Here is a 22823-nt window from a genome sequence, read left to right on the forward strand (position 1 = left end):
GTCTGTTGTAACTGTTCTCTTTTACCCTGTGGGTGTACCTGGGATGTGTAAGCAGAAGGAATTGGGGGTAGAAGCTCAGAGTTCTAACAAAACTCTGTGTTTAATAACTCAATCAATCAAACTGCAGTTGGACAATCCTTTAATTTCCTAATTGTCACGTCCCTCACTAAACTGGGTTAACCAAGTAATTTACAGACATTTGATGTTGAAGTTGCTCATGCTCCTGGAATGAAGAGACTGTTGGTAGACTACTTATTTAATAGATGGGTGAACTGAGGCAGAGAGCCATCATGACTTGCCGGAACACACATACTGAGGCAGTGGTAGAGAGAAGGTTAAAAACAAAGAGACCTGACTCCCAATTCCGTATCCATAACCACTAGACTTTGCCCCCTCTTTTTCAGCCAGCATAGCTTTATTTGACCAGCTTGAAAGTGAAGGTTCCAAAGTTATGACGTGGTGTCCCCTGGGGCTTTGGAAAGGTGGCTGATTCATTGTCAAGAAAACCCAGGTTCAAGCCAGTCACAGCTCGCCCTGAGGTCTGGGTGAGTCCAGATGTGAACAAGGGCTCCATTGTGTGTCTCCCACCATGCCTTCATTCTAAAACCTCTCTCATTTATCTCTTACCTTTCAAAGTGCTAAATGCAGATATGTGTCTGAAGGCAGGAGCAATACTTACTTTGCACCGGCAGGTGATTTGCCCTCCATGGAAGGATTTAAAAAAAAAAAAAAAAAGGCAGCATATTATTGATCTGTCCTTCCCCCACATCCTCCATGCCCCACCCCAGCCCCTTCCTCCTCTTCTTTAGTTCTCTTCAGCCGCACCAGCTGTTTTGAACTCTCTCTTCCCTCTGCCTCGCTGATTCTCCACTCTCCAACCCCACCTCCCGTCTATTTAGTATTACTGCTTCTGATGCACAATGCTAACAGCGCCGTTCTTCTTCAGGCATTGACTGTTCAGCCCGCCCAGTGAGGTTGATCGGTTTAATTACTGTGAGGGAAGGTGAAGTGTCTACACTACAAACGTATGTCACTACAGATACGTGGAAAAGCCATACTCCTGAGCGACGCAGTTATCCCAGCCTAACTCCCCGGTGCAGACAGCTCTGTGCCGACGGAAGAGCTTCTCCCATCGACACAGCTGCTGCCGCTTGTGGAGGTGGATTAACTGTATGCCGACGGGAGAAGCGAAGTAGCGTCTTCCCTTGCAGCTGCATCACTGCAGCACGGTAAGTGTAGACAAGCCCCAAGGCTGCAGAGGGCAGTCCTTGTTGGAGGTGGAGTCGGCATTCAAGAATTCCTGATCTTGTGCTTTGACCGCTTGCCCACGTGCATCTTTTAAACCGCCGTGTGATAGCTGGATCGGGCCCACTGCAGACTCCAATTAAAGTCCGGGAAAGTTGAATCAAGCCCTGAATCTGCAGTTGTTTTAGAAACATTGGGCCATGACGGCTTTACATATTCTTCCCCAGTCTTTGCCGTTTAAAATAAGAGACTCTATCAGTTGCATCCCAGAAGGTGAAGGTGACACTCATAATATACAGAGGTTTGATTTTATTGGTGGGACCTCCAGTGAAGAGCTATGATTTTTATTGGTGGGACCTATGCCTGGGACAACCACATACAGAATAAAAATCTAGGACAGGTTCTCCTCTCAGATGGAGTGTGTCTCTAGTGTTAATTGTTTTATTTTATGGCAGCAGCTGTTATTACCAAGGGAGGCTTTACATTAATCCTGGCCCCCCGCTCCCACCCTTGTTCCCCTTGTTATCATACAAATCGCATAATAACAACACCAGGGACAAACAGGGACTACGGTAGCTGTTAGCTGTGTATAAAAACAAATCACATGGAAACAGTATAATTACTGAGAAAGTATCGACTTGAGTAATGAAGTAATTGTTTTCTTCCCTCCAGCAGATTGATTCTAACTCTCTGGGCTGCATGCTGGTTTTGAAGGCTGTGACTACTCGTTAATAAGAAGAATTTTACGTTTCACACTATGTTAATTTAAAACCTGGATGTGATAGGATCCCAGGCGTCAACATCATTATATAGAGCCTGCTTTAAGTGGCTTCTTCAGTGTTAGGAAGCAGACCACTGCTACCATTTAAAAAAACAAAACCACCTTCCCTAGCAGTGAGTTGGGCTCCTGTGTTGGCTGCAATGGGTTCCTATTTTAAGGATGCAGTTCACAAATATTTGACTTTCTGGTCCAGGATGCTCCCTCAGGATGGGATTTCTCTCTGCAGCTAGCAAGCACAATCCAGCAGTGTCTGGCTTGCTGGGAGCTGGAGCATCCCCCTCTTGGCTGGATGCTTTGAGCTGCCATGTCGCGGGGGCGGGGGGGATAACATTGGAGCAAGGAAAAGGCAGTCCCAGTCATAATGTGAATGGGAGATTCCCAATCTTTTGTTCCTCTCCAAGGGTTCTGTGGGCAGCTGAGAGGCCCATTGGCATGGATCTTCAAAGGATATGTTGTTATATGTACCCATCCTGTTCTCCTTTTTGGCTTTTGCTACCCTGCTTTCTTCTCTTCCCTGGTAATCTTCAGGAGATGCATTGCACTGAGTTGTCGTGTCCCCACAGTGTGCCGTTTCCCTTTGAGGTTTGTGCCACAAGGTCTCTCTCTGTCATGAACGTTTAATGTTGAACCCGTATGAGGTCGGGCTGAATTACTTACATGGCCCCTGTCTCTTTAGAGCATTCCAAACAGCCGTTTTTAGGCGTGCTTATGACACGTTTGATGCCAAGATATCAGCACTTGTGCAAAAGAACAGGCAGATTCTCACAGTGACAAAGAACCAACAGTAGAAAACTGGATGTTCTGGTGACATAGCAATCACTGTGTGTAAGGCGTGCTGTTGTAAGCTTCACTGAGCATCTCCTTATGTATTCTGCCATGGAAATTGGCGAGGGAACAGACCGATTAGGTCACCCAGTCCAGGCCTCTGACAGCACAGGATTGCTCCCAGCAATAGCTGCTGCATCAAAAGAGCCCTAGGCCCTCGTTACTTGACTGAGTCAAGCACAAGAGTATTTTAAATTCATAATCTGCGAACACTCATGCTCAGCGCTCTTCACCCCGGGAGGCAATCAGGCCTCCTTTCCCAGGAAGAGCGCTAATGGAGGAGGTTGGAGTACACCTCGGGGATTCAAGTGCCCACCGCTTGCTGTTACTTAACCTGCTTTGAAAGTCCAGCCTTTTCAAACTGACTGTGGCAGGCAGCTGTGTCACCATCTTTTCATGTGCACCTGGTTTTTGCGCTTAGGAATAAGGGTTTCTTTTTAAAAACAAGAGTGCTACTCCCTGAACCTCATTATCAGGTGTGAGTTTCCCAAGAGACTTCTGCATTCATTCCCTTTCTCCCGCGTCCTTGTTGTCTGTCTCTCTCTGTCTAGATACCTGTGTCTGTGAAAATGGCAATTCCCCGTTTTGAAGGAGCCTCTGAGCACCGCTGACCTCGTGCGTGATGACGGTGCTTTTATGTAGGGTAGCGCTCTGCCATTCTTTCTGCTCCACTATACCATCGCTTCTCTTCCAGCATCCGTAGGCTGAAAATATGGCTGGAGAGCAGAAACAGAGTCTCCAACGGTTTTACAAAAAGGGCTTTAATCTTTTAAAGTTCCTTACGTTTTGCGTATTGCCAAATGTGGGCCAGTTTACTTGGTTGTTTTGTACTTAAGAGTTCGATTCTCTCTCTCGCTCTCTGAAATTGTGGCCTGAAATGACTTCTGCTGATTCGCTCATCCACACACCATCACCACACAATTTTCTTCCCACTCCTGCTGTCCCATAGGCTTGAGCAAACCATGCATTGCATGCCTAGAAATCTATCTTCTGCTTCCTCTGGCTTTGAAAATTGAGAGCACAGGGAAGGCTTAACAGTTGCTCATGAGGAAGGCCAGGCCTCAGCTCTCCGCTTGTGGTTGTCAGGTAACTGAGCACTTGCACCATCTTATCCCAGTGTAAATCTAGCGAGACAGAAACCCACTGTTTTGCCTTCTCAGTATGTGTTTAATGCTCTTGTAGCTTGGTTTTTGGAGGGACGTTTGGAGTCAACTTCTTCAGCTGCCTTTGTGGTATCTTCTCATGCTAAGAAATGAAAAAACCCATCCTGTGATAGTAAGGAATGTGGTGGGGGAAAGGATATTAATATCCAGATTGCTACTATGCTTTATCTTCACGGTGGCAGAAGCAGGAGCGGCATTGATGAGCCAATGTGCCTCTAAAGCTACCAAACACTCTTACTGGAATAAAGCCATTTGAAGAGAGACCCTCCTGGGTGTTTGGTTTCTGTGAGTCCAGTCTTGGAATTGTACATGTCTTTTTATCCACAAACTCCTTCTCTCTTAGCAGAGTTGTATAAAGGGGGGAGCAAAGAAAAGTAAGAACATTATTCATTAGCCCTTGTGGCCCTGGGGTCAGAAGCTCTGGGACAGCCACTGGCAGGCAAGAAGAAGGTGCTCATGAAGAGCGTTGACTGTCCTATCTCAGTTCTTTCCAGTGGCTGGAATGGGGCCTGGGCAGAAATCTCTTCCTCTCCATCCTTTGCTGCAACTTCTTCCCCTTTCAGTCCTCCTCTGCTCTGGCTGAGCAAAAGAAAATGATGATTCCCTTTGACTGCGGCACCGAATACCTATCGAGGAGTCAACAGGCTTTGCTTTCTGGGAGGCTAGCACAGTGAAACCTGCTTATAATTGAGTGAAACTTGACTGCAAGCAGCATGAAGCTTCATTTGCAGCGTGGTGAAAATCCCTTGAACAGTATCAAAGGTGTCCAGGGCCGGCTTGAGTGGGGAGCAAGGCTTAAGATGTGGCATTGTGATGCACGCTCCACTTCTAAGGCTGCTTTGGGAGTTCAAAAAGCAGGGGTGGAGGTTACGTGCTGCAGCTGCACATTCCAGTAAGCAGCTATTAATTAATTAATTAAGACACGCTCGAGTGTCATTAGGTGGTATCTTTTTTTACGCACACGTCAATCCCAGAAGGTTTCATCATGGGTAATGATGTCCGGGCCAGAGCAATTCATAGTGCTTAACTGTGCGGATGCCTGGCGCTTTAACCAACGCAGCAGAACGTTCTTGTGTCGTATCGTTGGCCCCAGCTAGCTGCGGTTTGAGATCACGTCGCCCCGTGCCTCCCAAAGGAGGAAACCGCCCCGAAGTACAAGTGGTAAGTTAATGAATAGCCCACCTGTTGCTGGTCCAGGCGGGAAGTTAGCCTGGCAGTGATCCACAGCCCGGGAGTCAGAGAGAAAGGGAGCCCTTCTGGAAGGAATGAAAAGCACCAGTTGGTGCTGGAGAACAATGGCAGACTTGTCTCTAGTTGTAAGGCTGCTGTAATAAAGGTGCAAAGTTTTGTGTGAACTTCGTTGCTTGTTCGCTTTTTTTTTTTTTCATATTTTTCTCAGAGCAGCTGCAGGGTGATTATTGAGCAGCTTGTGGTTTAAGGTTACAAACTAAACCATCATTTTTACCTCCCCTGTTTCCATCCTGGGGGAAAAGAAACCCCATCCCATCGCAAAATAACTGAACAGATAAACTTAATTACGATGTCTTGTCGCTTACAAATATGAGTGGAATGCATTAGGCCAGAATAGGCTGTCGTATTGGGATCCTGTCGGATCTCACAGCAAAACAGGGTCAGGGCTGGGTCAGCACTGGGACAGGAGACGGTAAGGAACTATGGGGATGCGCTGAGTCAGCATGGAAGCAGGGCCCCACGTGGTGATAGGAAATAAGACACAAAATTGAGAGCCTGTTGTGTAGTTACAGATCCTATAAAGGCACGAGCGTTAACTTCAGTGTCCTGCCAGGTTGGATGAATCTGTCTCTTGCCTCTTGAAATTCCCCAGGCTGTTTCAGGCCTTGATATTCAAGTGCTTGCTAGACGTACAGCAAGGCGCTCAAGGTTTCTGGGCTCTGTTGCATGTGAAAGAGGAGGTTGTGTGCAAGCAGATGTTAGTTAAGAGCAAGGCAGAATCCTCTTTGCCGAACTCTACTTGCGTTGGGATGAGCTGGTGTTCATGTCCAGTTCTAAACTACTTCTCACATTGCCATGCGATGTTAATCAGCTGCAGTGCTTCAGCCCAGAGGTGGCTTCATTTCAGTGGTGGGTGAACGGAACCCTTTGCCAAGTTTGTATATCAGTAAGTACACTTCGAGATCTTTGGGGTGAAAGGCATTGCACAACAGCAGGATTATTGTTCTAAGACTGTCAGGAGATATTGGCTAATTAGTAGTAGCTAAACCATTACTTTGCTTGGGAAAAATCAAAAGTGCTGAACATTTTGATCTTTTCCCCAGTGGTGTCGTCCCTCCCCCTTCCCCCCCAGCAAACGCCATCCTAATGAGAGCTATTCTTTGAAGCTCTGTTAGGTTGCATTGTTCCATGAAGTTTCTTTTTTGAAGAGCACTTCCTCCAACACTGTTTGCTTTAGAGCCTGTAGACAGACATTTGTCATTAGTTCTGTCTATTTTATCTAACCTAGTCTCTCATACAGCTGTCTTATTTATCTGGCACCCACCACCCTAGTATCTGAGCTCCTCCCCAAATTAACAAGAGCATGAAATCCCCCCACCCCCACCCCCCAGGTGGACTAGATATCTCTCTCTCTCTCTCGGGGAGGCTTCTGGAATTCTTTTAGAACAAAGTGCGTGCCTGTGTTACTCTCTCTTCCTCAATTTAGTTGTTAGGGCTATTGTCGTGTTAAGTTTTGTGGTAGTCTGGAACCAGTTATCAGTAAAGCTCTGTCCCCTGCCATCAGGAGTTTGACCTGGGAAGTTGATGGTTTTATGGTTTCTGTGGGGTGTGACTGCTGCAGGAATGGATGGTCCCAAAGTGAGTGGCCTTTCTTGGACCAGTACCATGGGTGACCATAAAGATGAAGGCCACCTTCTCATTCTCTGGAGTTTAACTAGCTGTTCTGTGGGGAGCCGGGGAGTTTGTAGAGTGTCCGGGTGATGCGGCCAGCCTTGCTTAGTGTAGCAGGTTCTTTGAAGCGTCCGTGTTAAAGGGCTGGAAAGTGACCAGGGAAGTGCGCATCTGCAACACGTGATGAGGGCATGTGAGGGAGAGGTGCTGAAATCGCTGATCGGATTGTTCTTACTCTCCACAGGAGCGAAGCCTGACAGGCAAGCTGGAACCCGTGTCTCCGGTCAGCCCCGCCCACCCTGACTCGGAGCTGGATCTGTTACCCTCCAGACTTTCGAAGGAGGAGCTGATCCAGAACATGGACCGAGTGGATCGGGAGATCACCATGGTGGAGCAGCAGATCTCCAAGCTGAAAAAGAAACAGGTAGGGTGGCCCAGCACTGATGGAGTGGTATGTCTGTCAGAGCATCCGCACGTCCCTGTAATGGCGGCCCGTCTGTTCCGTGTGTCCACTGCCGTCCGCCGAGGGGTGGCATTGCACAGTTCCACTGAGGGAAGCAATTGCAGCAGCTACTGTACGTAAGGCAAGGCAACTGCTAGCGCTTTAACCAGCGTCTCGCCTAGACTTCCCCTGGACAGCTCGCCGGCCCATCAGCCCTGTTGTTTGTACTGCATTAGCACCAAGAGGCCCAAACCAAGACCAGGGATCCATTGTGCTGTGCGCGCACCTGGTAAGTGCCGATCCCGACCCACCTGGTGCTTACAACCTGAATAGAGAAGACAGACAAGGGGTGAGGTAAAGAAGTATTTTTATCCCTGTTATATAGATAGGGAAATGAGGCACAGAGAAACTAAGCGACATGCCCAGGGCCAAGCAAGAAGTGAGTGACAGAGCTGGCAATTGATCCCAGGTCCTCAATCCTGTGCATTGTAATCACAAGACTATTTTTCCTCCCAACTAGATCTCCAGCAGCATTACCACGGGGGGAATAGTGCTGCGGGTAGTGCAGTGGTGGGAAATGTTAAAAAAAAAAAAAAAAAAAAAAAAAAGGCGATTGTGCTCTGGTTCTAAATCTGCGAATGCCAAATTCAGCGCTTGGATATTTCCACCCTGAGTCTCAGGAAGGGATTTGCTTCTTTGCAGTGCCCCGGCCACATAAAACTCCATCCGTTCTGCCTATATTGCATTATATGTTGCTGTTTGTTGTTCCCGACTCGTGGTGGTGCCTGGCACGCTTGGTAGTTCTGTAATCAGTGTGTGCACCAGTTGTCCTGTTCTCCCTCTTCGCCTGGTGTGTGTCCGTGTGTGTGTGTCCCCCAAAATAAAGCTGCAATACTGAGACTTCTCGTTGTAGCTGGAAAACCAACCCAAAGCTTTGTGTGTCGACACGATAGGGCAGCGCAGCATCAGTGGCAGACTTGGGAACAGCGCCCTCTGCTGTTTTGTGACCTAACCTGCAGCCCCTGCTGTATTGCACTGAGTGTTACTCTGCTCCGTGTGCCTGGGCTCAGGCAGATGTAACAGAGGGCTCTGGGCAGCTCCCTTCCTGCAGTCAATTGAGGGGATGGGAGAAGAGACCGTATCTGGTTGCCATCAAATTCTACTGCTGGGCCTTGGGTAGGCGTGTACCACTATTCTAGGGAAGCCCTAGGTCTCACCGTAAGGCCCTTGTTACTGTAGTATCTAGACACATGACTGTTTTCAATGTACATATCCTCCCTGCAGAGATGGCTGCTCTTCATGTTACAGATGAGTGCTGGGAGGCTAAGTGAGTTGCCCAAGGTCACACAGTATGTCTGTGGCAGAGCAGGGAATTGAACCCAGGTCTTCTAAATCTTAGGCTAGTGCTCTAACCACTGGACCATCTTTCCTTATCTATGTAGCAGAGTAGAAGTCTGCCTGGTAGAAGACTCCACCAGCACATCCCAGGCTTATTGTTCCCACACAGATTACCATAACCCCATTAAGAGATTAACATGACAAAAGTACAGTGGCAGCCTGTGATTTTTATAAAGGTTTTTCAATGCCTAAAGCAAAGCAGTTCTCTTGTGTCTCCTTGTTACCCCTTGTTACTTCCCGTGCGTCAGGAAGCTCTGTAATGCTTGCTGATGACTGCTAATCCCCACCCGCCCGAGAGATGAGCCAGCTCTCCTGATGTGCGTGTGCCCTGGAATTTATGAATTAAGGAGGCGGTATAATTGGGCTGTCATTCTGAATGAAAAACTGGGTCTATTTCCATGCTCCTAGAGGGAAAACAAGTTGCTGACGTTCCTTCCAAGTGCGGCAGAAACGGCACAGGAAGGGAATAATGAGTGTAATAAAAGAACTGAAGAGTCTCCTCTCGTTTCACACACACACAATCGCACACGCCCATGCACACGCTCGTGCTCACGTGCACTCTCAGCAGGCTGCGCTGTAGCTGGCAGAGAACCAAGCTCTTTAGTCTCTTTATTGAAAGGCCATCCCAAATGCCCCTTTTTTGCTATGAATAGAGTTGAGGTTTTGATGAACAGATGCCTCTCCAGCCCCCTTGTAAGTGGAATCAGGACAGTTTGGTTTTGTTTTTAAATAGTGTGGTGTAATTAGTCCTAGACACCTGTTTTCAGTTGATTTCCCTACAGAGGTATCAAAAGGGCTGGAGCAGGGAGAGGGGAATGGAGGGGAGCCCGCAGGGCTAAGAAACAGCTGTGATGCCAGGTGAAATGAATGGCCCCAAAACTGCCTTTTCATTGGTGCAGCTGGAACATCTGGAGTGATTTAAAACCACAGAGGATTCCCTTGTTTTATGTTTTGGGAGTTGAGTGGAGTCTGGCCCGCCGTAAGGGCTGAGAGCAGTAAGATTCTGGTGCTTGCCACTGGAAGGCTGGTTCCTTTAAAGGCAGACCTGCCAGGACAATGGTGGCGTAATGATAAAGTTGGATTCAAAGGACTCTGTCAGCTTTAAACTCCTGGGCCAGATCCCTTGGTCTCCCCAAGCTGCTTTGCAGAGAAGCAGATGGAAGGATGTGGGGGAGGGCAGAATGGGTCAAAGGTAGCTTTAAGACATCTTTACATTCTCTGCTGATAGGGACCTGAAGCCTGCTCTCATCTTATGCCTGGCTCCCTATGCTCCAAGGGACTGTCCTGGCAGCTGGGGAATCAGCCAGATGCATCAGCTTTGCGACCATGCCCCCTTCGCTGAGGCCTGGGAGAGAAATTGGAATAGGAGCCGTAAGAGTGGCCAGGGAGATTTCCTTGCATGCTGCCTGGTCCTGCTGGCCTTTCTGCCTGCTTCACCTGACAGAGTGGCCCAAACTGACTGCAACGCAGCACTATGCACCAGGTGCTTCCCGCATCTGCAGGGGTGGTGCCCCTTCTCAGGCGGGGCTGCCTCCATGCACCCGTCTCAGGAAAGAAGCTGGCACTTTGCACCAACACTGTATTCATTACAGTTCCTTTTTAAAAAAAAAAAAAAAAAAAAGCCCTTGCTCCAAAAAGCTCCCAAGGGACCTTTGGTCCGGCGACCTCGACATGCTGGCAGTGTCCATCCCCCGGTCAGTTTGCAGTGAAGGGGGATTTAGCCTATTGAGAGCAACAGGCTCCACTTAGTTAGAGGCTTAGTACTCCTGGAGCCACCTGGCTTTACCAAGGGTGCAGGGCTTCCAGGCCTGTGCATGCCGGGTCACCAGTGAAGCACAGCTGGGCAGTTTGGCTTGTTTTCTAGTGGAAAGTTGATGTTAAGTCAGTGACTCTGGGAAAGCAAAACGAGATTGTCATTTTACCTTGGATTGGAGATTCCCCCAACTCCTCCAGGGTATAATTCACAGTAGCTGTGGGGACGGTGTCCTCCTAGCAGACAGCTCTGCAGCCCGGCTTTTCCAGAGCTGCTGGATACCCACAGATTGAAGTTAAAGGAGCTACAGGTACTTAGCATCTTTCAAAACCAGGCCATCGTCCTGGAAAGAAAAGGCTTTTATTGTTTGTCTTGGTCTCTCCCCCGGACATTGATTTTATAAATCCTCTGCAAAGGCTCAGATTAGTTACAAAGGCGGCAAAAGTAGCTGCTGACAGATAAACCCCCTTCTCCCTTTTCTTTGCGTGTGGTTCTGTTGCTTGGTGTGCAATCAGTTACAGATATTGACCGTGGCCTTCCCTCTCCTTAAGAAAGTTCAGTACATCTGGCCTTTTAGGATTCAGTGCAAGAGAAAATATTTGAGAGGTGCGGGGGAAAAAGAGAGAGCAGAAAAGTTCCTCTCTGTAATACTTTGAGAACATTTGGTTCATCTGGGCATCTGAGCCACTGACTTTTAAAGAACATGAGAGAGAAAACAAAAGATATTAGCCAGATCTTCCTTGAGCAAACAGTAGAGCAGTTGTATGAAGCCCTAATGTCTCAATGCATTTTCCCTCTGTCCTTGGGAGGTCTTAGAGACAATTAAACACATTTGTACACAAAGCCTGTGCGCAAAAAAAAAAAAAAAAAAAGCAGCAGCAACAGCGTCTCCTTGGTCGTTCCAAAAATGGCCCTGAAGGCTCTCGCTGGGCTTGGCTGGCAGGAGGGGTTCTGATGAAGCAAAGTCTGATGAAGCAGCCAGGAGCTTTGCTTTCCTGAAATCCAATGCACCAGCGAGCTGCTTTGTCCAGCTGCCCCTCCCCGGCTTTATTCATGTGTGTTCAATCTCTTTCACTTCTCCCACTAGCCTTCTCTGTCATGACAAAGAAGGATAATCACCATGCAGTTATTCCTGGCCATGGTACCAGGGATCTTGGAAAAAAAAACACACCCACCCACCCACCAAAAATTTTCTGGGATTTTCTTTCTTTGTAAATATTTTCTAAGCCATCTCCAGAATGCTTTTCGGAAGTGTAACGCTGACACCTGCTGGCAAAGGTGGAGCCAGCAGTGGCCTGTAGCCTTGCAGCACTGTAGGGGAGCCCAAGACTTGGCCTATTTGCCAAATCTGCCAGGTAGGTTTATCATGTTCAAGAACAATTCCCCCAACTGAATTTTATCTGCTGTTTCTCAGCCTCTTTTTCTTAGAATATGTGTTAGAAGTAGATTTCCTGAGCTGGAAACCCTGTTTTTCTGTTTTAAGTTGCCATGTTCTTGTGTGTGTAGGCTAATCACTGGTGACTTCTGCCCAGGAACTAGCATGTGCCAGGATTAAACATGAACATTTAAATGTTAGCTACCTCTGAGTAAGGGCAACCGTGCCAGAGACTGACTAGATTCACAGAAGACTGGAAAAACCAGACCCAGCCAAAGCTATTTCAGTTCATACCTCATGCAACTTGATCAAAGAGGAGGGATCTGTGCTTGCTGCCATATGCCCTGCAGATTAAGTATTGTTATTACCGTACCATTGTCGCTGGGGAAGAGAAAGAGGTGCTGCCTTCATTTAGGAACTGATTGGCCTTAAAAGGAGAGGGAAGCTTACGCTGTCCCTAATGACAGGGCTGGGTGTTGCCTCGAAGACCTGCCGTGGGATTTTCAGTTTAGCAGAAGAGGGAAGTTGCAGGCTAGCGGAGGGTTGGCGTGTCGCCGTCAAGACTCCTCCTGATTTTGTAAAGGTCATAGTCCCGGCCTGGTTTTTGTGGCAGACCTTTAAGATCCGTCTCTTGATGCTGGCCGCTTTTGCTTTGCCATTTTCCACAAATTCCAAGAGACACTGTTGCTGGCTAAACCAACTGAGATCATCTTTGTAATCTCCGAGAGCACAGAGGGGAAGTAACCCCTAGTCCGTTTGCTCTAATTGGTGGGCCTGCACCTTTGATCATTGTACAGTATTACTCCCACAGAGAGTAGAGAGACTGTAATTCTTCACTGTATTTCAGCTATAATTAGATTTGCAGGGGTGGTGGTTTTGCTTTTAAGGAGCTGCTTTTAATGAGCCTCCACTTACTGGCAATCATTCATTTCTTGATTTGCCATCAAATCTTCTGTCTTAAATCAATTAGAACAGATTTGACCACTCAGGAAACTTTTTGTGGGCTGCCAAAATACCTGTCAAAATTTCTAGAGATTTTACCCAAATCCTTTCCCTGATGGAAATTGTGGTTTTTTGTTTTCTGTTTGATAATCTGGGGATCTTTTGTTTCGAATTCCTGGATTTTGTAGTTTTGGGGCCTGTAAAGGGCATCTTTTCTATTATGAGAATAGTGCATGCATTTCATTCCTTGAACCAAACCCTGGATACTAACACTCTTCGACCCTGGGAAAGTTCTGATCTGGATTGGACCTTTGCTGCTTGGACCCAGCTCTGTTTGGAAGCTGTTCTAGTTGAACAAAGAACTAGAAGTGCACTGTAAGCCCCAGGGGAAAGTAGTTCATCAAGACATGGGTTGCTGATTAGTTCCCAAGTGGAGTTGAACATGTTGGTCCTGACCTGGAAAGCTTTAAGCGGCTTACCTCCTCTTGTTGGGGAACCACTTCACAACTCTGGCAGCATCCATGGAGGGAGATCAGTGGAGACACTTGAGCCAGTGGTCTCCTGGTTTAAACAGGAGGGGACCAGGACTGGGGCATATTCCAAAAAGGGAATATCGAACCCACCTTTTGTCCTTCAGATGCCTTGGTTATTGGGTCTTGAGATCAAACTGCAAGGCATAAGATAGATTTCCTCTGGCTTTGGGGCAGTGGGGTGGGTCAAAGGATAGGGGTAGTTGGGGATTGCTGTTTTTATTGTATTGATGGAGCTTTGTATTTGGTCAGGATTGAAATTTCAGCTGAGAAATTAGGTGGATGGACAGGACATAGAATCATAGAATAACAGAGTTGAAAGGGACCTCTGGAGGCCATCTAGTCCAACCCCCTGCCCAGAGCAGGACCAATCCCAACTAAATCATCCCAGCCAGGGCTTTGTCAAGCCTGACCTTAAAAACTTCTAAGGAAGGGGATTCCACCACCTCCCTAGGTAACGCATTCCAGTGTTTCACCACCCTCCTAGTGAAAAAGTTTTTCCTAATATCCAACCTAAACCTCCCCCACTGCAACTTGAGACCATTACTCCTTATCCTGTCATCTGCTATCACTGAGAATAGTCTAGATCCATCCTCTTTGGATCCACCTTTCAGGTAGTTAAAAGCAGCTATCAAAGCCCACCTCATTCTTCTCTTCCGGAGACTAAACAATCCCAGTTCCCTCAGCCTTTCCTCATAACTCATGTGTTCCAGTCCCCTAATCATTTTTGTTGCCCTTCGCTGGGCTCTCTACAATTTCTCCACATCCTTCTTGTAGCGTGGGGCCCAAAACTGGACACAGTACTCCAGATGAGGCCTCACCAATGTCGAATAGAGGGGAACGATCACGTCCCTCGATCTTCTGGCAGTGCCCCTACTTATACACCCCAAAATGCCATTGGCCTTCTTGGCAACAAGGGCACACTGTTGACTATATCCAGCTTCTCGTCCACTGTCACCCCTAGGTCCTTCTCTGCAGAACTGCTGCCTAGCCATTCGGTCCCTAGTCTGTAGCGGTGCATTGGATTCTTCCGTCCTAAGTGCAGGACTCTGCACTTGTCCTTGTTGAACCTCATCAGATTTCTTTTGGCCCAATCCTCCAATTTGTCTAGGTCCCTCTGTATTCTATCCCTACCTTCCAGCGTATCTACCACTCCTCCCAGTTAGTGTCATCCGCAAACTTGTTGAGGGTGCAATCCACACCATCCTCCAGATCATTAATGAAGATATTGAACAAAACCGGCCCCAGGACCGACCCTTGGGGCACTCCGCTAGATACCGGCTGCCAACTAGACATGGAGCCATTGATCACTACCCGTTGAGCCCGATAATCTAGCCAACTTTCTACCCACCTTGTAGTGCATCCATCCAGCCCATACTTCTTTAACTTGCTGACAAGAATACTGTGGGAGACCGTGTCAAAAGCTTTGCTAAAGTCGAGGAATAACACATCCACTGCTTTCCCTTCATCCACAGAACCAGTTATCTCATCAGAGAAGGCAATTAGATTAGTCAGGCACGACTTTCCCTTGGTGAATCCATGCTAACTGTTCCTGATCACTTTCCTCTCGTCTAAGTGCTTCAGAATTGATTCCTTGAGGACATGCTCCATGATTTTTCCGGGGACAGAGGTGAGGCTGACCGGCCTGTAGTTCCCAGGATCATCCTTCTTCCCTTTTTTAAAGATGGGCACTACATTAGCCTTTTTCCAATCTTCTGGGACTTCCCCCGATCGCCATGAGTTTTCAAAGATAATGGCCAATAGCTCTGCAATCACATCCACAATTCCTTTAGCACTCTCAGATGCAACGCATCCGGTCCCAGGGACTTGTGCGCGTCCAGTTTTTCTAAATAATTAAGGGTGCTAGGGTTTGATGCCAAGCCCTTTGGCGTCGGTGGAAAAGCCCTTTCCTGCAGAGCTTCCCAAAAAAAAACACCATGCCCGATTCCTGATAGTTGACCCCCGCCCTTCTGTCTAATCTGTATGTCACTATTATTTTTTAGCTGAGTTAACATCCTCAAAGCGTCTTCCAGATTGACTTCTGAGTCTTTGCACAACTCTCTCTCTCTCTTTTTTTTAGGTTTCCAAGTATGAGACCCGTCTTGCTGGTTCAGGAGCATCATTTCTGATGAGTCATTTGCAGCCCTCCTTTTGTAACCGTTGGATTTGATGCTGTGCCAGAGTTAATTTTTCTCTAGCGCTCTCCAAGGTGCATCCAGGCCCTAGCAGGGCTGCCCAAAGGCCAAGTGCCACTTGCAGCATCCTGGAAATGTGGCTCGTGGCCACTCTCTGCCGGTCTCTGCAGGAGCTGACCAAGGGCAGGTTTTTATCTCTGCTGAGCTCAAACAAGCTGCTGCTTCACTTCGTCTTCAGAGCATTCACATCTAAGTGACTGTCAGGGTTACCCTCGTTTTGCTGTTGGTAAAAGCTGTGGACGTGTCTGGGAACTTGGGTGCGGCTTTTGGGCTCCTGGCTGGTTGCCCAGATCGCCCTCAGCAGATGGAGTTTGGGTACCTCACCTGCACAGCCAGGGTAAGGCTGTGACTCGGAAATAAGGGAACGGCCACACGCCCCTTTTATATGTAGGACCACAGAGGAAGAGATGTACGTTCAGCTGCGATCTCTCTCCAGGGCAGGGGAGTCTGAACTGGTTGCTGGCCCCTTGCTCAGTGCTGTCTAGTTTGCCACTGTTGCGGTGTTGAGTTTTTACCAGATTCTGATACATCCCCTTTGTTTTATTTAACACTGAAAAGGAAAAGGGGATTTGAAAATGGCCTTCCCAAGACAGGCCGTTGGTCTGTAGAGGCCCTGAAGAAAGTGGCTTGTGCTGATGCCCTTAGCTGCAGCTCCTGGGTCAGTCTGACGTTACTAGAATTGTATGAGGTACCGATAGTACAGTAAGTGTGTGGGGCTGTTTGAGCATGAGAAGCGGCCCCCTAGTGATGATTAACACCCTGCCTCTGGGCTCCTTAGTAATATCTAAAACATACATTAGCGAAATTTGTCTCTGTGGCCTACCTGCCCGCTTCCCGCCTGCATCTCTGGCCTGTCTCCTGATGCTGCCCTTTATGCATGGGACATACTCCCCTTTGAGATGCCTACAGCTCCCGTCTCCTGATTGGCGGAACCCCTCCTTATATCCTGCCTCTGCAGGGATGCCTGCGGCTCGCTCCCGTCTGGCACTGGGTGGAAGAGCTGCGACTTTTGCCTTTCTGCTAAACTCGGTTCATCCCAGCGTTACCTCGTCCTCCCCACCTCGTTTGTCTGTTTCATCTGCCTGCAGTGTCCTCTCTGACACCAGATTGTGACCTCTCTTTGATGCTTAGGCCTGGTCTACACTGGGGGGAGGGAGGGTGAATAATGTAGCTGAAGTCAACGTACTTAGACCTTAGACCTGTCTTCACTGCGGTGAGTCGACAGCTGCCGCTCCCCCGTCGACTCCGCCTGCGCCTCTCGCGGCAGTGGGGTACCGGAGTCGATGGGAGAGCGCTCGGGGGGTTGTGTGTGTGTGTGTGTGTCGATTTATCACGTCTAGACTAGACGCGATGGATCGATTGCCGCCCACCGATCTGGCGGGTAGTGTAGACATACCCTTGGTCTTTGATACTTGGCTGTACAGTGCCTAGCACAAGGGAGGCCTCGTGCTTGACTGAGGTTCTGAGGCACTGTTGTAAACAGAAAAAGAATAATAATACGTAGCCACAGAAGGCATCTCACTCAGGTGAAGAACTAGGAAATCAGCAGCGGGCTATTAAACCGAAAGAGTCCAATAACCCTTAACTCCCCCCCACCTCCCCCTTAAAACATGAGCGTGGTAAACAGTGCGTCTCCAAATTAAGACATAAACAAGGAACTTTGCTGCTCTGAGAAATGTTTTTCCTCTATGGAATTTTCATTCAGCTGTTTTTTATGCGTCGCATCTGTAGTCGAGCTCCACAGGCCAGATCTAAGAGGGCCACTTTATGCAATTTGTGGCCAGAAAACACCCTGGCTAAGGCAACATGAAATGTTTAAGGGTTGTTCTACCCTCTCCTCCGTTAGCCCCTTTGTCTTGTTGATGTCTCACAGGAAATGGTTTATGGTTACGTTTTCTATTTCTGTCACAGTGCTGGAGAGAGAGAGTCTCCTATGGCCAGAGTGTTTCTTGTTTTGAACCACTCACTCTTCTTTTCAACCTTTCACAGCAACAGTTGGAGGAGGAAGCAGCCAAACCACCAGAGCCTGAGAAGCCGATCTCACCCCCACCTATTGAGTCCAAGCATCGCAGCTTAGTGCAGATAATCTATGATGAGAACAGGGTAAGTCACTTACCGACTAGTGCTTGCTGAACTGACTGATGTATTAACACAGCAGTTGTGCTGTGGATATGCACTCCCTACTCAACTAGCTTTGCGTCTATTATCAGGAAATGACTGCTTGTACCAATTGACCAGGGCCAGGCCAGTGAGGGGGGGATCTGGATTTCCGTCAGCGGCACACGCAAATGGCCTACCTGCCATGTGATCTCTTGTGGAAATTGTGAGAGATGCTGGTTGGTGGATGTTGACAGGAGCAAGCCAGAGCAAAGGGTGTTAATTGTGTAGTGTGGTTCTTTGTTGCATGTTCTGTTGCTGGAAGGGGTGAGGGTTTAATGGGATTAGCCTTGGATTTGAAATACCTAGAATGATGCCCTGGAACCCGACGTGATCAACCAACAGAAACCACTCAGCGTAACATCCTCCTGGGGTAAATTTGGTGCTTGAATTACTGTACGCTCACCTGTAGGATGATCCCTTAGAAACATAGGCACTCTCTTGTCTGTGTGGGCGACACAGATCCTGTGACGCTTTCTGTCCGCTTCGTGACCTTATCCCAAACTCCCTTCCCATGGCTGGATGTGCTGGTGTGGGGTGCGCTCTTGGTGGCCCCCTTGCCCCCCAATGATGGTCCCCTTTCTGTGTAGCTTGTAAGCACAGTATTGAGTCTGAAATGTTCAAACTTGGGTGCCTCAGACGTCCAAATCCCATATTTAGGCACCTATGTGGAAGTGGCCTGCTTCCCAGAGGTGCCTAGCGGCTGCAGCTCCCATTGGTCTCATGTCTGAAAATGTTGGCCTATGCCACATGCAGAGCGCTTTGGTATCACAGGGATTATCTGAGAGGTTATCGCTAGCATTCTGCACCTGTCTGGTGTGCGGGGTTCCCTGTGAGCTCAGTGCTGCTCCTGTTAGGGCAGTATTTGGTTGTGACCGCTGGTGGGAAATGTGAGATCTTTAACATTTAAACACCAATCAAGCAAAGAAAACCTCTCCCCCGACCACTTCGTACACACCCTTACCCTTCAAGGTCAAGGACTTTCAGCCTCTCAAAACACATACAGATACATTATCACAGCTTATTATATTTCCCTAAAGTTAAGTATCCTCACACCTTCTTGTCAACTGTCTAAATGGGCCATCTTGATTATCACTACAAAAGTTTTTTTTTCTCCTGCTGATATTAGCTCATCTTAACTAATTAGCCTCTCACAGTTTGTATGGCAACTTCTAACTTATCTGTATATATATATATATTTCTTCTTACTATATGTTCCATTCTATGCATCCGATGAAGTGGGCTGTAGCCCACGAAAGCTTATGCTCAAATTTGTTAGTCTCTAAGGTGCCACAAGTACTCCTGTTCTTTTTGCGGACACAGACTAACACGGCTGCTACTCTGAAACTTATTATTGTTGTAACTGATCCGTGTTTTTACTCTTCTGTGGTAAATGTGAGGGTATTGTGGACATTTTTGACTTTGAATAAGGTGTCCTCAGCTTGGAAACGTTGCATTAGTGGAACGAGTTTGCCCTTTATTTGCTTTCTGAAGAACTGTGTTGCAGGGCAGGGCCTGTGGCTTTAGCTGTGCCAAGTTCCCAACCCCTTGCACTTAGGAAATCCAGTGCAAACCGTGAGTGTGATTATGCAAAACAGACTTAGAGCGCCTAAGGGCGAAGAGGATTTTTAAAGGACTGTGTGATCTGTGCTGAACACTTTAAATGGGGCAAGGCGAATGGAAAGGAGATTGACACAAATCAGCGCTGAATCTGTGGAATTTTAATGCGGCAGCAAACTTTAATAAAACGGTGTGAATTGCTGACAGTGTGTAACTCTCCTTGACTGCTAATTCATTAAACAGGGCCACTGCCTGCAACTGGGGTTGAAGGAGAAATGAATCTGGCTGGGTGCTTTGCGTTGACATTAGAAAACTGGGCCTTTTTGTACGTAATCAAGCACATTCGTTTTAGGTGTTGGGTTTAATGGATGATTCTGCATAAAAGGAAAGTGACTAGCCGCTAATTGTTTTGAATTGCAAGTCCTTTGAATTCACTGTGAGCTGCAGAACTCCAGGTGCCTGATGTTTAAAGATTACATGCCCTGGGCACTACTCCGAGGAAAAGCAATTACTTTGGCATGGTTGTCATTCTTTATAACTCGTATAAACACCTAGATATGCATGATGCTGTGTGGAACTGTATAAAGAGAGAGGCCCAGATTTTTAGAAATGTGCGTGCCTACCTTGAGACAACCTAAAGGGACCTAGGTTTCAGGCGCCAGGTGTGTAAGCACTTCCTGAAAACTCTTGACCCTCTTTAAGTCTTCTCCAGTTGCGCACTCACCATAACTAGTCACTTCGGAGAATCTTGGCCAAAATCCGCACCCAAATTGCTTAGGCTTTAGGTTAAGACAAGAACACCAGGGAGTGGGCAGACAAAGATGAGGACCACAGGTTCATGCAGTCACTTAGCGGAGTAAGCTTTTCTCAATAATGTGGGGGCAGACGTCGCTTGTTGGGTGGGGTTTTGAGCACGTTGGGTTGGTTGGAACCGTGGGTCAGGGCGGATTGGTTTGTTGTCTTTGTTTCACAGTCTGATGGTTAGCTGGATAACTGAAACGTTCTACTGATGATCTGAGAAAGGACTGGAGAGAAGACAGAGCACCATCATGGCCTGAGGGCTCAGGAAGGTTGTTCCAATCCTAGGGATCACTCTTTCATGGTACTTGCGAGGTACACAGTGGAAGGTATAAATGCAGTGCTTGGATTTTTGCGGCAGGAGGGGCAGGCACAGCTGGACTGTCCCTCAAACAGTGTCATCTGCTGGAAGTGCCAAGGTCCCATTCAAACAGCACCGAGTTACAATACTGCCTACCCAGCTTGCTTGGGGCTGCTGGTGTCACTGAAGTGTTCAGTGGATGGTGCTGAAAAGAATGTGAAGAACCATGTGAGCTGAAATGTGCCGTCGAGAGCAAATGGTTACAATGAACTGGAAGCAGCTGAGCATGATGGCTTGGCTTCAGTTCTTAGTTTGTGGTTTCAGTTTGTTTGTGTTCTGCAGTTCATACCCCAATCCTGCTAATATTCATTCCTGCCCAAAACCTGGCTTTGGTTTTCCTATGAACCTTTGCAGTAGCATGTGCTTGTTCAAAACGGATGTGAATCAAACAGAGGTCAAGTCCGACTCCAGATGACTAAATAACATACTTCTTCCACATGTAGCTCTGTTAATGTCCACGTGACGGATGGGATGTGGAAGGCAGATGCTGCTTCTCTTCTCTTTTGGGGGATCCCATGTAGAATAATGTGAGGACACATTTTAATGGATTTATCCCTGGGTAAAAAAAATTTTTTTTTTTAAATAGAAGGCCCAACAGGCTGCCAGCCTAGGGCTGTGAACTGAGATCACTCGTCTGTTGCTGGGGAGTGCACTGGTGCAGCCTCTGGAGGAGGGACCAGAACATTTGTGGGATTCTACATGCACAGACATATGAATCAAATCAGTCTTGCAATCGGCTCTTTAATAACACACAGGACAAGGGGTTGTGTTGTGTTTATTCAGCTCACCCCTCTTCCGATGCAGCTGCCCTGAATAGGGATCTCCCAGATCCTCCTACAGACAACTACCAGGAGATTCCGCGTCTCCCCGCACCTACTTCCCAGTGCTGCCTTTCTCTTTCATGCCCACTGCTGCCTTTCTCAGGTGTGCATTTAACTCCTTTGGGGGCTCAGTACCAGGGGAGGTTGACAAACTGAGATGTAGAGAGGCTACCAGTCAATTGCTGGAGAAAGCAGGGTTACTGGGGAGCTAAGCATCTGTATTTTGATTCAAAGGGGGTGGAGGTGGAGAGAAATGGTGTGTCTTTTAAGGCATAGAAAGTAGAAAGATATCCAAGCCCCACAGCAATACAGCCAGCCAGGCAGCCGAGACAGGCTGTTCCAGGGTGAGAGGGAAAGTTTGGAATCTGTATTTTGGGGTGATTAATGCATCCCTTGATCCATCTGTTTGAATTCAGGAGGAGGAAAACCAGGCACTTGTTTAAACACCAAAGCAAGGGATTAGTGCTTCACCCCAAACTGGAGTGTGTGCTTCCCCAAGTGTGTGTGCCCCCCACCCCCCCACTTACAGGCTATGCCAGGCAAGAGAGGAGAACACCATGCTAGAGACTGTGGGAAATCAAGTTAGCCAGCTATTGTGTGACCTACTTTCGTTTTGGCTATAGCTGTGATTTTTCAGGGGTGAGTGGATTCTAATTTTAGCCTTGTGGTTCATCAGGGAATTATATTTCTTCCCACCAGCACATTGGGCAAGTGGCACAGAGGAGCCCTGTTATGTATGAGGGCACAGAATATCGGTTGGCGTTGTCTGCATCAAAGCTTTCCTCAGAATCCAGGCTCTCCTTAGCCGTTCACCTTAACACTGTTGTGAGTCTCTTCCTCCCTGTGACCTGCTTTACCAGTGTGATTTCAAAGGTGTCTCTGCATCAGGGAGAGTTATGATCTTTGGCAAATTTGACCTGTGATCCCTTTCTTACTATATGCAATGTGCTGGACAAGTTAATCGTATTCCGGAAACACATGGCCGTGCAGATGGGACTAAAGAAGAAGGTAGAAAAGTGCAGGGATCTTCACGGACTTTGTTCTGAGAGAACTGGCTGCATTTGCATTTGGGTGAGATTTTCAAAAGCATAAGTGGCAGTGAAGCGCACAGTTGCCATGGACATTCATCTCATGGCCATTTGTGCTTTTGAAAATCTCTGCTGTGTGTGTTGATCCGAGACACTTTGTCATTCCACCCTCAGTGGGCGTTGGAAATTGCGCCTGCCAGATTTTGCACTTGCCCCCCTTTTGCGTACAAGCCCATGACATGGAATAACTGTGCTGGGACCACCCAGACTGTGCATACAGAGGTGGGCCTTGTGCCCACAGAGGGGTGTCAAGTGGCCAGGTGCAGTCTGAGGGCTTGTCTGCACAGCAAACCAGGGTATGAATCTACAACGTCCCAGCTTGCTGCACAGGATGAACCTCGTCACGGCTGAGTGTGCTCTGGGGCTTTCAGCACGCTGTAGTGAACGTTCGTATACAGCAGGCTCGGGGGCTGTGGATTCACACCCTGGTTTGCTGTGCAGCAACCCGCCGTGTAGAGAAGGCTCTAAATAAAAGCACGTTTGAGATGTGGCCCAGCGTTTTTGCTGCTGCCCGAGGACCAAAGCAC

The 22823-nt window shown here is 47.9% G+C and overlaps 1 protein-coding gene across 1 annotated transcript in view; it reads left to right on the forward strand.

Moving 5' to 3' along the window:
- The window catches only part of NCOR2 (nuclear receptor corepressor 2), a 284712-nt gene that overhangs the window by 70288 nt on the left and 191601 nt on the right, over positions 1-22823 (forward strand). Inside the window, exons 4-5 of the mRNA XM_077835004.1 lie at positions 7121-7300; positions 17501-17614. Of these exons, the coding sequence (XP_077691130.1) occupies positions 7121-7300; positions 17501-17614 (294 nt within the window). The remainder of the gene's footprint in view (positions 1-7120; positions 7301-17500; positions 17615-22823) is intronic.

The sequence above is a fragment of the Eretmochelys imbricata genome, chromosome 15, assembly GCF_965152235.1.
Source record: "Eretmochelys imbricata isolate rEreImb1 chromosome 15, rEreImb1.hap1, whole genome shotgun sequence".
Lineage (NCBI taxonomy): Eukaryota > Metazoa > Chordata > Testudines > Cheloniidae > Eretmochelys > Eretmochelys imbricata.